The sequence below is a fragment of the Labrus mixtus genome, chromosome 23 (assembly GCF_963584025.1).
Source record: "Labrus mixtus chromosome 23, fLabMix1.1, whole genome shotgun sequence".
Classification (NCBI taxonomy): domain Eukaryota; kingdom Metazoa; phylum Chordata; class Actinopteri; order Labriformes; family Labridae; genus Labrus; species Labrus mixtus.
Window position 1 is genome coordinate 16,662,240 of NC_083634.1, and position 16,947 is coordinate 16,679,186.

The window sequence follows — 16,947 nt, forward strand, 5'->3', positions numbered from 1 at the left end:
TAGGTGGAAAAAATGTGGTGCTTTTGTCAGGTGTGTCCCCTTTGAAACAAACTCAGCAAACTTTCCTGCAGTAAGGCCTGCAGCCCTCAGACATGCTGGCTTCCAAGAAAAGACAGTTTTTTCGCACAAGCTTTTTCTACGTTTTAACATTTCATTTTCTTTTCTTATACAAAATTCAACCTTTAATAAATGTGACCGACAATGTTAGTGCATTTTAACAAACCATACTTACCATAGGTTTGACTCATGAACCCTTTGGTCTTTGGTGTTTCAGCCATTATCTGGACATAATTAGAATTATCAGATTGAATGGTGATAAATATGAATAGTATAGACCTGTATAGAGAATCAAGCAGATAGCCTTTTTTAATTTGTCCCGTTAATAATAATCGTGTTAATAATCGGGCCAATCGTGCTTGAGTACAGCACGGTACAGATGGCCAGTGTGACTGCGCCCTAAGAACCTCTTTTCCAAAGGAGACCTGGACAAGACAGCCAATAGGAAAAAAACACAAAGTGACAGACAGTAAGGGGGACCGCTACTTGAAATCTTCCTCCAAAGATATTTTGAACTAATTATTGAAGACGCTTGAGTTTTGTCAGATTGGATTATATAATACATTTATCCACAGCTTAACACTTACAATAGTAAGACTTCATTTTACATTTCAGAGTCGTTCTGTGACTTTGTTTGAAAGTGACACCATCACATGAGATAAGACAACCATCCAGCGAAACATTTTTCACTGAACAGATGGAGTTTGTTTCCTTATCGTTAAGGAATGTTCTTCCTTACGGGCATTGTGAGCCCGTAAGGAAAGAAGAACATTCCTTAAACTCCAACAGACAGAGATAATATACCTGAAAGTGCAGTGACATGACAAAAAATTCACGTTTGGTTTCAATCACACACACGCCCTTAAGTCCTGAATTTCCACCTGACTCCACCCTCGTGATGTCAGAGAGGTTGTTTTTTTTTTGCCTCTACTCTACCCGAGGTTTAAATAGTGACACCAAGCAAACAAGTGTCACATCCTTACCTGGCATCCTGTTAAGAAACACCCGCAGTGCCACACCTGATTAAAACCTACACAGGATCTTTACATCAAGGAACTGCACACAACATTTCGCTTCTAAACAAATTTCACCCATCTCTGGAAGTTAAGACGACAAGAAGATATACAGGTAAGATTTTTAATACATTATTGAATATGCGTAAATTACCTAAAGAGGATTTCTTCATGATTTGGATTCAGAGTTTCTCATTGAAGGTTTACCATTTACTGTGTTGGAAAAATAATTCCTGTAAGGTTGTTTTTTTTTTTTTTTTTTTTTTGCAGTTTCCGAAAGCAAATTGTTTCATAAAAGACAAATAGTTGGTGTGAATTCATATGTTTTTCATAAAAAAAAAAAAAGAAAAATCACATTTTCATTATAACAAAATCAGGGTTGTTTCTTTAAATAGGAATCATCTCAACATCAAGTTAATAACTTAGGAAAATTTTAATTTCTTTAGAAAAATGTAAACCCTGTATTGTGAGAAAAGTTTCAAATTAAAAGCATTCATGAATAAAAACACATGTACTGTGTTCATATTTATCATTCTTTAATTACAGGTTTAAATGTTGATTTCTTTCCCTATAATTAATACTGAACTTTATGATCTTTTAAAGAGTATCTTTCATTCCCGATTTCTCAGTTGATTATTTTCCTTTAGTTAATACAGTTAAAAAAACAAAACAATTGTAATCATTTAAAATTGTACTAAGCTTTCCTTCAGTCACATCTTCAATTTGAGTTCCTTCTAGTACAACCAACAACCCAAATTTTTGTCATTCTTTACATTGTCCATAAAGATCGCCATCGGTGTTCAGTTAACTAGTTGACAAACTCGCCTCTCTGCCTTGTGTCTGATCACCTGCAGAGCCTGATACCTGCCCTGCAGGTGATCAGAGAGAGAGAGAGACGCCTTCTCCTGTCAGTGCACCGATGGGGGTGCGACGTAAAATATGACCCCTGTCCCATACCACTGCTTTTTTTAATGAACAAGTCTCACCAACACAGGTTTAAACTGTCGTGATAAGAGAACATCGAGTGACATTTATTCAAAACAGGAGGTTGCGTTATTTGACTGTCTTTAGAAACGTTCATAGACATGTGGTGCAGATGTCTGATGTCAAAAGATCAGACTCATACAAGTATAGAGAAATGCTAGGAACTCTGTGTGTGTGTGTGTGTGTGCAGATAAAAAGAACTGAGAGGTAGTAAAGTGAGCAGATTAAAGTCTTTGTGCCACATAGTTTGGGAACATCCCATTATTAATCTATTAACTGGCCTAATGACAGTTGTATTGTATTTCAATGTTTGTTCACGCTGATGAACCACTCCCTGGGTGCAACCTCCATCGCCATATGTACAGGTTCATTCTGTGGGAAACACTGACCAACTATAATAAACAGAGGGGGAAAAAAGAATCCCACTCATGTCAGAGGATAAAACAGCCAATGTTTGACAAATTTCTTAATCAGCAAAAAAAAAATGAATTGGTTGCTGTTTATTTTCTGTAACTATAATACTCAATGGATACCTTTATATGAAGGCTATACATTAATGGTTCATAATTATGTGAAAAAAGGGTTTTGGTATGGTTTTAAAAATATATACTACATTACACATTAAAGCCTTTAAAAGGTTAAATCCTGCCTCCCAACGAGTTTGTAAAAGGTTTCTGAATACAGTCACTGATGGATTATGGTCACTGAGTTTGGTTGTGTAAAGCACATTCATATTTTGCTCATTGGTATTGTAGAACATGAACTTCTAGACCTGCTACCGCATGGATTCAAGATCAAGTGTCCAACTTTATTATTGAACTAATTTCAACCCTTTCTGCTTTAGGTATGGACGGCAGACTCTTCTTTACTGTCCTGTTTGTGACGCTGTCCTGGATATCTGTTGGCACCTTTGCCCAAGCATCAACAGCAGCAGCAGGCACAACAATGGCGCCATCCATGACAACAGTAAACGGCATGACAAACGCACCAGGTGCAACGACAATGGCGCCATCCATGACAACAGTAAACGGCATGACAAACGCACCAGGTGCAACGACAATGGCGCCAGCCATGACAACAGTAAACGGCATGACAAACGCACCAGGTGCAACGACAATGGCGCCATCCATGACAACAGTAAACGGCATGACAAACGCACCAGGTGCAACGACAATGGCGCCATCCATGACAACAGTAAACGGCATGACAAACGCACCAGGTGCAACGACAATGGCGCCATCCATGACAACAGTAAACGGCATGACAAACGCACCAGGTGCAACGACAATGGCGCCATCCATGACAACAGTAAACGGCATGACAAACGCACCAGGTGCAACGACAATGGCGCCAGCCATGACAACAGTAAACGGCATGACAAACGCACCAGGTGCAACGACAATGGCGCCATCCATGACAACAGTAAACGGCATGACAAACGCACCAGGTGCAACGACAATGGCGCCATCCATGACAACAGTAAACGGCATGACAAACGCACCAGGTGCAACGACAATGGCGCCATCCATGACAACAGTAAACGGCATGACAAACGCACCAGGTGCAACGACAATGGCGCCATCCATGACAACAGTAAACGGCATGACAAACGCACCAGGTGCAACGACAATGGCGCCATCCATGACAACAGTAAACGGCATGACAAACGCACCAGGTGCAACGACAATGGCGCCAGCCATGACAACAGTAAACGGCATGACAAACGCACCAGGTGCAACGACAATGGCGCCATCCATGACAACAGTAAACGGCATGACAAACGCACCAGGTGCAACGACAATGGCGCCATCCATGACAACAGTAAACGGCATGACAAACGCACCAGGTGCAACGACAATGGCGCCAGCCATGACAACAGTAAACGGCATGACAAACGCACCAGGTGCAACAGGAAACGGCATGACAAACGCACCAGGTGCAACAGGAAACGGCATGACAAGCGCACCAGGTGCAACAGGAAACGGCATGACAAACGCACCAGGTGCAACAGGAAACGGCATGACAAACGCACCAGGTGCAACAACAATGGCGCCATCCATGACAACAGTAGCAGCCCCACTAACGCCCAACAATAACGTGTCAATGCTTGCGGTGAGTGATACAAAAAGTAGAATAGAACAGAGTAGAACCAAGAGAAGCTGCTTTTATAGTGTTGACCTTCGATTTTTAATTACCCAAATGTTTCTCGTCTCCTTTGCAGACATCTTTCAACAGAAGTGGCTGTGGAAGTGAAAAACTCTGTGCGGCCGAGCCCTCTACGTGCGACCCCTCCGCTACAGTATCATGTTTCTTTCTCGGTGCGCGGAGGCAGAGTGGTCAAAACTTTGCGCTTGAGCTCTCAGGAGAGTCATCAGGCTATGTTGCAGCAGTCCTGTCGCCTGACACCTCACTGGTGAGTCAAGTGCAGTCACTCACTCATACATTAGTCTACATTCAAGTCTAAAGGCCTTTGCACATCCAGTCTGATATTTTCCTCTTAAATTTCCACCCGTGTAAAAAGAAATACAATCTCATGTTGTGTTAGTCATGTTAGCAAAACATTTTTTTTTCTTTATACTATGTGGTGCCTATGGAAGCCCATTTCCGCCAGTTAAAAAAATAAAAATGAAAATAATAAAGTCATAATTATGAGATAATGAGATAATAATGACATAATAAAGTCATATGACTTTTTATCTCATAATTATGACTTAATATGAGCAAAAAAATCTAAACAAAGCCAAGTTTTCATTTTTATTTTTTTAACTGGCAGAAATGGGCTTCCATAGGTGCCAGTATAGCTAGCAGGATATCACTGGACGGACCCAGTGTTCTCTTTTTTTCAAGGAGTGAAAGAACCAGACAATCATCTTCATTGCTCGATGACTGATGCAAAATGTCTCAATTCATTTAACGATAAACACATCGGACTCAGTTTACAAGGTTTCTGTGCGTAGCATTTTTTTAATCAGATAACTGATCCAAAAAACGCACACCCAAAAAAAATACTCACTGTGCAAATACCTTAAACCAGTTTGTTTAGAGTCATCTTTATGAACACATTGTATTGACCATTCCTGTTTGTTTTTTCTACAGGGGGGAGACGACACAACCTATGTTTGTGCAAATAACAACGGTAATGTAAAATTCTTCGGCGCCAACCTCAACAATGGCCAGCTTACAGAGACTCCGGTCAGTTTTACTTTTATTAAGACTAATCTAGACAAAAGAATTGTTCAGAGTATGATGTAATTTATGACATTGATCTCTTAAGCAAAAGTGTTTTAAAGGCTTTATATATATTTTTGACACTTAAATATAATAGAAATCAAGTATATCCTCTGAAAATAACTCTGTGAGTCATGACTGTCTACAATGGGTGTAACACCCGAGTCCCACTGTCTGTGATGTTTTCAGAGTTTTCCAAGTCATATCTTCAGTTTGTTTACATCGCCCGGACGGCCGGCTGACTCCCCCCCTCGCCTATAAAAGTTGTTTAATTGAGGGACTAGAGAAAAGAAGAATAACATACTGTACTCACTGCTTAACTGTGTTTCTAGATCACGCTCATTTCTGGTAAATCTACATGCAGTGTGAAGATACGAGCATAATAAAGATCGCTAGTATTAGCATGCTAACACAACAATGCACCGCGAGTTGTTTTGGTTTCATGCTGGTGCTCAAAGGCGACATCCGCTGGATCAAAAAAACGCATATAAAGCCTTTAATGTTCTGTAGTTCTAGGTTATAAATCACATCGTTACACTGACTCAATCAAACAGGGTGCACATAAATGCTACGACTTGAGCAATATCAGTTTTACATGTGTTTTCTTTCTATGCTCTGTAGGTCAACGCAAACAATGTGAAAGGAAGCATTGATGGAAATAGAATCCAGTGCACATTTGATGCCACTGTAGCAGCCACACAACAAAGAGCATCAACTTTTACACTTGGAATACTCACAGGATCTTTTAACAGCAGTAAGCTAACAAAGCTAACAAAAAATAGATGTCCACACATTTCATATGAACTTTCAACAATCACAAACAGAGTCACAGAGAACGTGACTTTCATGTCGTGGTAACAATGTGATTCGTTTGCTTGTGCTTTCAGCTTCTGGTGCTATTGGATCCCCAAGCACCCAATTGAGGAGCAATCCTGTTGACCTGGGAAATCCCAATGCCACAGTCACCAATGCGAATTCCCCCAACACCACCACCGCTACCATTACCACTGCTAGCCATGCCATTACACTCCAGCAATCACTCACGCAAGGTAAGCATAGGCCATATGGTAACATCCGTAAGAAAGCAAAGTTATCCAAAATATTCCAGGAGTAAGATGTGAACAATGCCTAATCCTGTTTTTTCCCCTGCTCTTCCATCTTCCTCAACAGCTCTGCTGATCACTGTGAGTGTCCTCTGTCTGGCCGTGCTCTGAGGAAAGCCATGTCAAGACAACAACTACCCACCTAATCATATAAAAAATGCTACTGCTACATATAAACTGTTAAAAAAATCTCCCTGGAATCCCAAATATATTTGCATTATGCTTCATTCTGTGTCAACTCACTGCAGGAGAAAGAAGAAAAAGTTGAAGGGTGGTCACTCTTAGATAGCCTTCTGACTGCTTTCACATCTTTGAGGGGCTCTAAAACAGGTTCTAAGACTTTTGGATTGTTTTTGTTTTTTTGTAACTATAGGACTGCTGGATTTATGTCCAATGAGTTAGAAAAATGTTTGAAAAAAACTGCGCCTTTATCCGGGGCGGTTCTGTTTTGAAAAGCTCTCTCTCTTCTTTGGAAATAATTGGGTAAAAAAAAAGACGCTGACGCTCAGAAAAAAAATTCATGGACACAGGCCCTTAATCTTTGAACGGCTAGAATCTTGCAAAAAAAACAACCATGAATGCTCATCAAGCCTGAAAAAAAATGGAAATCAAATGATGAACCAATACCTTGTTTTCACCAGCAGAGGTCAGCAAATACAAATGGGGTCAAAACCTCTAATCAAAAGCAGAGGAACTAATGAAGAACATTTTGTTATCAATTCTGTTACTACATATTGACCTTCAGAATAGGTAGGTGTACCCTTATTAAGGACCAGAGTTATTTTTGCTTCATCCCATGCTCATCGATGTGTTCTTGTGACACATGCTGTACAAGACAAGAAAAGTATGAATGTTGTTCCTCTTTCACTGACTACGGTAAAAGAACAAACAGCACTTCTGAAATATGTTGATTTTGTTATTATGACTAATATAATATTGTTATTTTATTTTTGAGATGTGAATGTGTATGCTTGAACAATGGTGATAATGAAGCCATCACTGGCTGATGTTTGATTGTTTGTGTGTGTGTGTGTGTGTGTGTGTAAATATGAAGAAAATATATTGCAAATGAGTTGTCGCTCATTTAGAATGCTAATATTGGTGAAACTGACTTTGCATTATATTACAGTTGAGTTTTATTTTGTACATCATTTTGAAATAAATATGTAATGTCAAAATGTCTGAATCGTCATTTGTTTAATCTGAACTTTTAGCATTATGCATTTTTTTCTTTTTGTTTAATTTAACTCTCAAATTAATTTCCATTGGGGGAATATCGCAACCCAAACCCCTAGCTTAACACCTACAATAGTAAGACTACATTTTACATTTCAGAGTCGTTCTGTGACACCATCACATGAAAAAGTGACACCATCACATTTTTCACTGAACAGATGGAGTTTGTTTCCTTATCGTCATGATCGTCTGATAAGGAGAGTTACGGGCATTGTGAGCCCGTAAGGCAGGGCTATTCAATTACAAATGCAGTTTGGCCAGATTTTAAAACCAAGAAATTTAGCTGGGCCAGACTTTTTCAGTGGCTGGTAAGCAGCAGTTAATGATCAATTTTAAACCAACACAAATTAATGTAATTTTTTTAATTTATTATTCATTGCTTCCCTTTTAAATGTGGTTACATCTGACACAAGCATATCAAAAAATGCCTAAAAACAAAAGAGGTGTAATTTAACAGAACCTGAGGTACAACAGTACATTTTTTTCCACTTTTGCAAAAAACTAAACAAAAAAACATTTTGGTCACATCTGACCCAGGCACATCTCGAAGTGCATACAAACAAAAACGAGCTATTATGGCACAGAACTAGAGGTACTGCAGTAGCCATAAGATTTTGTTCACTTTTGAAAGAAAAAAAGAAAAAACATTTTGGTCACATCTGACCCAGGCACATCTCAAAGTGCATTTAACAGAATATAAAAAGAAATATCAGTGCTATCAAAGCTATCAGTACCCATAACAAGTGCTAACAGTAATTAACACACATGTATACCACGTCTCCTACATTGGAGAAACAAAAATACGTTTGTTTTAAATCACTACATGTGTGATAGGCATGGCTTTATTATGCATCCCACATTATGTTGATATGTGGGCCACAGTTACCCTGATGACTTTCTTAGTGGGAGAAGTGACTTTTTTATTTCTGAACTAGAGCAGTGACTTTTGGCTCGTAAGATGTCAATGCAATCCGAAGACATTGGTGAAGAGTATTGTCAGTCAGGGAGCAATGAGAGCTGCTTTTTATTGAGTTCATGTGCAAAAAGCTTGATTCACATGTATATGTTGATCCAAACATGCTGAGCACAATGATTGCTAGTTTCTTCACGTTAGGGAACTGATGAACGTTGACATCACTCCAAAACTTTGCAGGCCCGTTAGTGTGAAGCTCCTGTGCCTTGGTTATGGATGACTGCATGTCGACAACTTCGAGTATGAATTCCCCCTCGTCGATGGAAGGGACCACTTCCTTTGCTCTGGCGGACAAGTCTCCTTCTGTAGCAACAGTGAACGGGTCGCTGACAAAGCCCATCACCCCTGTGGGAAGAGCAAGTCTCTCAATGAAGTCTGTCATCACAACTGTGATCTATGCCGGGGATGAGATACGTTTGCGGAGCGTCGGAAAATGCAGTATTCTGCCTGTGCTCAAGTCAAATTGTCAAATTGGAAAAAGTCCAATTTCACTTGGAATGCACGCATCTGTTCCAGAAGATCAGTGACAGTTTTGTCTCTGCCTTGTAGTCCCTCATTTAGGTCATTCAGGCGTTCGAATATGTCACTCAGAAAGCAGACATCAGCCATGAAGTTGTTGTCCAGAATGCGATTCAGGTGTGTTTCTGCCTTTTTTAGCTTAGTGCCGCGGAGGAAAGTTGCGATCTCCTCATTGAGATCACAGAAACGCTCCAGTGCTTTGCCTTTGGACAGCCACCTGACGTCATTGTGCAAAAGAAGGTCGCGGTGCTCAGCAGACATGTTTGACAGTAGCTTGCGGAATAAGCGATGTTGGAGGCTTGATGTGGAGTGAATGAAGTTAATTGTAGCCATCACGCTGTCCATTGTCGTTTTAAGCTCACCACTTAGTTTTGTGCACAGCACCGTTTGATGCACAATGCAGTGCAAGGACATCATCTGAGGTGCAACAGCGGACCAACGTGCTGCCAGACCATTCACTTTTCCAGCCATGGATGGAGCCCCATCCGTAACAAGCATGAACACACGCTCCATATCCAGACCATTGTCTTTAAAAAATGCTGAAATTTTCCCAAAGACTATCTCGCCAGTTGTGTGTCCCTCTAACGGCAATAAGCCCAGCAATTCCTCTCGGAAGCATTTGCCGTCAAAAAAACGGACATATATGCACAGCTGTGCAGTGTCAGTCCTGTCTGTGGACTCATCAACTGCTATAGACATGACATCAGCTTTCTTCAGATCAGTGTTTCAAACACATCTGTAGCTAGAATTTCAATCTTGCGAATATTTGAAGTGTCTGACAGGGGTATGTTTTTAATTGCAGATGTCACACTTGTTTTAATTTTTTCATCATTTATTACCTCATTCACGACGGCCAACATGCAGTCTTTTACGGTTTCTGAGTCTGTGAATGGTCTTTTTTTCTTTGCCAGGATCCAGGACACACGGAGGGATGCTGCTGTAGCTCTCTCTTGGGCTGTGCATGACCGCACCATCGTAGTACAGCTCCGGTTGTAAGAAGCAATCAAACTTTGCACTTTTGCAGCCCTCTCCTGTGATCCCTCGGGAAAATTTGTTTGGAATGTCCGGTGTTTCTCAAAGTGGTGCCTCCGAACATTATAATCTTTACATTGCAACGCACTCATTGCAAAGGAAACACATCGGTTTGGCGCTTGCATTTGGCGGCAAAATAAACAGGTATTTGTCAGTCCAGGCAGGGTTAAACCGACGGTTTTCATTCTCAATTTTGCGTTTCAGGGTCGAGAAAGACATGTTTTACAGGTTGTATTATGTGGCTACTACTTCTAACGTTAGCATTAGTAGACGCGTTTTCACAACAACGCGCTGCATTCTGTGTTGAGTGTTGCTAGGCTACTTATAGTGTTGCATTCATGACATGAAGTACTGTAAGAATTTCTGTAGAAATCTCTGTAGGCTCGCCGAACACGTTTTTCCCGCTTTTTTTTCGTCTTCTCTGGTTGGGCCACTGGCCGGGCCACTTGGGGATTGCTTCTGGGCCACATGTGGCCCGCATGCCGCTATTTGAGTAGGCCTGCCGTAAGGGGAGCAGGACATTCCTTAAACTCCAACAGTCAGAGACAATGTACCTGAAAGTGCAGTGACATGACAAAAATTTCACGTTTGGTTTCAATCACACACACGCCCTTAAACCCTGAGTTTCCACCTGATCCCACCCTCGTGATGTCAGAGAGTGGTCATTTGCCTTTACTCTACCCGAGGTTTAAATAGTGACACCAAGCAAACAAGTGTCACATCCTTACCTGGCATCCTGTTAAGAAACACCCGCAGTGCCACACCTGATTAAAACCTACAAAGGATCTTTACATCAAGGAACTGCACACAACATTTCGCTTCTAAACAAATTTCACCCATCTCTGGAAGTTAAGACGACAAGAAGATCTACAGGTAAGATTTTTAATACATTATGCGTAAATGACCTAAAGAGGATTTCTTCATGATTAGGATTCAGAGTTTCCATAGATATCTCATTGAAGGTTTACCATTTACTGTGTTGGAAAAATAATTCCTGTAAGGTTTTTTTTTTTTTTTTTTTTTGCAGTTTCCGAAAGCAAATTGTTTCATAAAAGACAAATAGTTGGTGTGAATTCACTAATATGTTATTCGTTTTTTAAAAAATCACATTTTCATTGTAACAAAATCAGGGTTGTTTCTTTAAATAGGAATCATGTTTTCATCAAGTTAATAACTTAGGAAACATGTAATTTCTCTAAAAAAAAATGTATACCCTGCATTGTGAGAAAAGTTTCAAATTAAAAGCATTCATAAATAAAAACACACGTACTGTGTTCATATTTATCATTCTTTAATTACAGGTTTAAATCTTAATTTTGTTCCCTATAATTAATACTGAACTTTATGATCTTTTAAAGGGTATTTTTCATTCCCGATTTCTCAGTTGATTATTTTCCTTTAGTTAATACAGTTAAAAAAACGAAACAATTGTAGTCATTTAAAATTGTACTAAGCTTTCCTTCAGTCATATCTTCAATTTGAGTTCCTTCTAGTACAACCAACAACCCAAATTTTTGTCATTCTTTACTTTGTCCATAAAGATCGCCATCGGTGTTCAGTTAACTAGTTGACAAACTCGCCTCTCTGCCTTGTGTCTGATCACCTGCAGAGCCTGATACCTGCCCTGCAGGTGATCAGAGAGAGAGAGAGAGACGCCTTCTCCTGTCAGTGCACCGATGGGGGTGCGACGTAAAATATGACCCCTGTCCCATACCACTGCTTTTTTTAATGAACAAGTCTCACCAACACAGGTTTAAACTGTCGTGATAAGAGAACATCGAGTGACATTTATTCAAAACAGGAGGTTGCGTTATTTGACTGTCTTTAGAAACGTTCACAGACATGTGGTGCAGATGTCTGATGTCAAAAGTTCAGACTCATACAAGTATAGAGAAACGCTAGGAACTCTGTGTGTGTGTGTGTGTGTAGATAAAAAGAACTGAGAGGTAGTAAAGTGAGCAGATTAAAGTCTTTGTGCCACATAGTTTGGGAACATCCCATTATTAATCTATTAACTGGCCTAATGACAGTTGTATTGTATTTCAATATTTGTTCACGCTGATGAACCACTCCCTGGGTGCAACCTCCATCGCCATATGTACAGGTTCATTCTCTGGGAAACACTGACCAACTATAATAAACAGAGGGGGAAAAAAGAAACCCACTCATGTCAGAGGATAACACAGCCAATGTTTGACAAATTTCTTAATCAGCAAAAAAAAAAATTAATTGGTTGCTGTTTATTTTCTGTAACTATAATACTCAATGGATACCTTTATATGAAGGCTATACATTAATGGTTCATAATTATGTGAAAAAAGGGTTTTGGTATGGTTTTAAAAATATATACTACATTACACATTAAAGCCTTTAAAAGGTTAAATCCTGCCTCCCAACGAGTTTGTAAAAGGTTTCTGAATACAGTCACTGATGGATTATGGTCACTGAGTTTGGTTGTGTAAAGCACATTCATATTTTGCTCATTGGTATTGTAGAACATGAACTTCTAGACCTGCTACCGCATGGATTCAAGATCAAGTGTCCAACTTTATTATTGAACTAATTTCAACCCTTTCTGCTTTAGGTATGGACGGCAGACTCTTCTTTACTGTCCTGTTTGTGACGCTGTCCTGGATATCTGTTGGCACCTTTGCCCAAGCATCAACAGCAGCAGCAGGCACAACAATGGCGCCATCCATGACAACAGTAAACGGCATGACAAACGCACCAGGTGCAACGACAATGGCGCCATCCATGACAACAGTAAACGGCATGACAAACGCACCAGGTGCAACGACAATGGCGCCAGCCATGACAACAGTAAACGGCATGACAAACGCACCCGGTGCAACGACAATGGCACCATCCATGACAACAGTAAACGGCATGACAAACGCACCAGGTACAACGACAATGGCGCCATCCATGACAACAGGAAACGGCATGACAAACGCACCAGGTGCAACGACAATGGCGCCATCCATGACAACAGTAAACGGCATGACAAACGCACCAGGTACAACGACAATGGCGCCATCCATGACAACAGTAAACGGCATGACAAACGCACCAGGTACAACGACAATGGCGCCATCCATGACAACAGTAAACGGCATGACAAACGCACCAGGTGCAACGACAATGGCGCCATCCATGACAACAGGAAACGGCATGACAAACGCACCAGGTGCAACGACAATGGCGCCATCCATGACAACAGTAAACGGCATGACAAACGCACCAGGTGCAACGACAATGGCGCCATCCATGACAACAGTAGCAGCCCCACTAACGCCCAACAATAACGTGTCAATGCTTGCGGTGAGTGATACAAAAAGTAGAATAGAACAGAGTAGAACCAAGAGAAGCTGCTTTTATAGTGTTGACCTTCGATTTTTAATTACCCAAATGTTTCTCGTCTCCTGTGCAGACATCTTTCAACAGAAGTGGCTGTGGAAGTGAAAAACTCTGTGCGGCCGAGCCCTCTACGTGCGACCCCTCCGCTACAGTATCATGTTTCTTTCTCGGTGCGAGGAGGAAGAGTGGTCAAAACTTTGAGCTTGAGCTCTCAGGAGAGTCATCAGGCTATGTTGCAGCAGTCCTGTCGCCTGACACCTCACTGGTGAGTCAAGTGCAGTCACTCACTCATACATTAGTCTACATTCAAGTCTAAAGGCCTTTGCACATCCAGTCTGATATTTTCCTCTTAAATTTACAATCTCACATTGTGTCAGTCATGTTAGCAAAAAAAATGTTGTTCTTTTTACTATGTGGTGCCTATGGAAGCCCATTTCCGCCAGTTAAAAAAATAAAAATGAAAATAATAGTCATTAAAAAAAATGAAATTATGAGATAATAAAGTCAGACTTTATTATCTCATAATTTCATTTTTATTTTTTTAACTGGCAGAAATGGGCTTCCATAGGTGCCAGTATAGCTAGCAGGATATCACTGGACGGACCCAGTGTTCTCTTTTTTTCAAGGAGTGAAAGAACCAGACAATCATCTTCATTGCTCGATGACTGATGCAAAATGTCTCAATTCATTTAACGATAAACACATCGGACTCAGTTTACAAGGTTTCTGTGCGTAGCATTTTTTTAATCAGATAACTGATCCAAAAAACGCACACCCGAAAAAAATACTCACTGTGCAAATACCTTAAACCAGTTTGTTTAGAGTCATCTTTGTGGAACACATTGTATTGACCATTCCTGTTTGTTTTTTCTACAGGGGGGAAACGACACAACCTATGTTTGTGCAAATAACAACGGTAATGTAAAATTCTTCGGCGCCAACCTCAACAATGGCCAGCTTACAGAGACTCCGGTCAGTTTTACTTTTATTAAGACTAATCTAGACAAAAGAATTGTTCAGAGTATGATGTAATTTATGACATTGATCTCTTAAGCAAAAGTGTTTTAAAGGCTTTATATGCGATTTTTGACACTTAAATATAATAGAAATCAAGTATATCCTCTGAAAATAACTCTGTGAGTCATGACTGTCTACAATGGGTGTAACACCCGAGTCCCACTGTCTGTGATGTTTTCAGAGTTTTCCAAGTCATATCTTCAGTTTGTTTACATCGCCGGGACAGCCGGCTGACTCCTCCCCTCGCGTATAAAAGTTGTTTAATTGAGGGACTAGAGAAAAGAAGAATAACATACTGTACTCACTGCTTAACTGTGTTTCTAGATCACGCTCATTTCAGGTAAATTTACATGCAGTGTGAAGATACGAGCATAATAAAGATCGCTAGTATTAGCATGCTAACACAACAATGCACCGCGAGTTGTTTTGGTTTCATGCTGGTGCTCAAAGGCGACATCCGCTGGATCAAAAAAACGCATATAAAGCCTTTAATGTTCTGTAGTTCTAGGTTATAAATCACATCGTTACACTGACTCAATCAAACAGGGTGCACATAAATGCTACGACTTGAGCAATATCAGTTTTACATGTGTTTTCTTTCTATGCTCTGTAGGTCAACGCAAACAATGTGAAAGGAAGCATCAGTGGTAATGGTAGCGGTGGTGGTGTTGGGGGAATTCGCATTGGTGACTGTGGCATTGGGATTTCCCAGGTCAACAGGATTGCTCCTCAATTGGGTGCTTGCGGATCCAACAGCACCAGAAGCTGAAAGCACAAGCAAACGAATCACATTGTTACCACGACATAAAAGTCACGTTCTCTGTGACTCTGTTTGTGATTGTTGAAAGTTCATATGAAATGTGTGGACATCTATTTTTTGTTAGCTTACTGCTGTTAAAAGATCCTGTGAGTATTCCAAGTGTAAAAGTTGATGCTCTTTGTTGTGTGGCTGCTACAGTGGCATCAAATGTGCACTGGATTCTATTTCCACTGCTAGCCATGCCATTACACTCCAGCAATCACTCACGCAAGGTAAGCATAGGCCATATGGTAACATCCGTAAGAAAGCAAAGTTATCCAAAATATTCCAGGAGTAAGATGTGAACAATGCCTAATCCTGTTTTTTCCCCCTGCTCTTCCATCTTCCTCAACAGCTCTGCTGATCACTGTGAGTGTCCTCTGTCTGGCCGTGCTCTGAGGAAAGCCATGTCAAGACAACAACTACCCACCTAATCATATAAAAAATGCTACTGCTACATATAAACTCTACATATAAATAAAAAAATCTCCCTGGAATCCCAAATGTATTTGCATTATGCTTCATTCTGTGTCAACTCACTGCACGAGAAAGATGAAAAAGTTGAAGGGTGGTCACTCTTAGATAGCCTTCTGACTGCTTTCACATCTTTGAGGGGCTCTAAAACAGGTTCTAAGATTATAGATTGTTTTCGTTTTTTTGTAACTATAGGACTGCTGGATTTATGTCCAATGAGTTATATACTGCAGAGAAAAATGTTTGAAAAAAACTGCGCCTTTATTCAGGCGGCCGTTTGTTTTGAAAAGCTCTCTCTTCCTTGGAAATATCAATTCTGTTATTACATATTGACCTTCAGAATAGGTAGGTGTTCCCTTATTAAAGGTCCCATATTATGCTTTTTCTGGTTTTATCTGCCCTTTAGTGTGTTTTCCAAGTGTCCTGTGCATGTTTAGGCACATCTATGTGAAGAAATTCAAAGTCCGCGGAAACGCGGCTTCTCCTACGTCCTCCTGTTAGCTGTAGCATTAGCTGCATGTAACGCTCGGTTCTAGCCCCCCTCAATAAAAATTTGCCAGTGTGACGTCATTGTCAGTGTGAGATCACTGATCTAAGCCCATTGGCTCGTTGTGGCAAGCCCAGCAGCTCATGTTGCACGCCCGTTAACTTCTGTAGCACGCCCACGATATGCCGTAGCCTGCGGTAGTACAGTAGAGCTAAGGTGCTAATGTTTTTGCTCCCCTCGGACGGAGCCAGTGGCTGCATTCCCAATATGGTAAAAGAGGCGGGACATTTCCGAGAACCGTGCTGAGCAACTGACCAATAACGACAGAGCGGATCGGCAGACCAATTAGAGCAGACTTGGCCCACATGGGGCTCTGCAGTGTGGGCTCAGCAGAGCGTAGCTGACGGACTCAGAGCGTAGAGGGAGCAAGGAGGAGCAGTACATGAAAACAGACACTTTTTTCAAACTTTAGCTGTTGTGAACGTACAAAAGTAGGTACATAGATTAAATATACGAACCCCAAAAAGGGCAGAATATGGGCTCTTTAAGGACCAGAGTTATTTTTGCTTCATCCCATGCTCATCGATGTGTTCTTGTGACACATGCTGTAAAAGACAAGAAAAGTATGAATGTTGTTCCTCTTTCACTGATTACGGTAAAAGAACAAA

The 16,947-nt window shown here is 40.7% G+C and overlaps 1 protein-coding gene across 2 annotated transcripts in view; it reads left to right on the forward strand.

Annotated features, from left to right (window-relative positions):
* The first annotated feature begins 1,021 nt into the window (after window positions 1-1,021).
* si:cabz01007794.1 (mucin-5AC) overlaps window positions 1,022-16,947 on the forward strand; it is a 58,745-nt gene continuing 42,819 nt past the window's right edge. Inside the window, exons 1-7 of one of the 2 annotated variants that reach the window (XR_009666735.1) lie at window positions 1,022-1,185; window positions 2,899-4,089; window positions 13,276-13,466; window positions 13,576-13,767; window positions 14,379-14,474; window positions 15,133-15,551; window positions 15,674-16,137. Coding sequence is in view for 1 of the 2 variants with exons in the window: in XM_061030916.1 (XP_060886899.1) it covers window positions 2,901-4,166; window positions 4,276-4,467; window positions 5,151-5,246; window positions 5,904-6,036; window positions 6,170-6,331; window positions 6,453-6,496 (1,893 nt within the window). In the remaining variant the exon portion in view is untranslated. Of the gene's footprint in view, window positions 1,186-2,898; window positions 4,167-4,275; window positions 4,468-5,150; window positions 5,247-5,903; window positions 6,037-6,169; window positions 6,332-6,452; window positions 7,565-13,275; window positions 13,467-13,575; window positions 13,768-14,378; window positions 14,475-15,132; window positions 15,552-15,673; window positions 16,138-16,947 lie in introns of those variants that run through there. The other variant, XM_061030916.1, reaches the window with a different exon arrangement.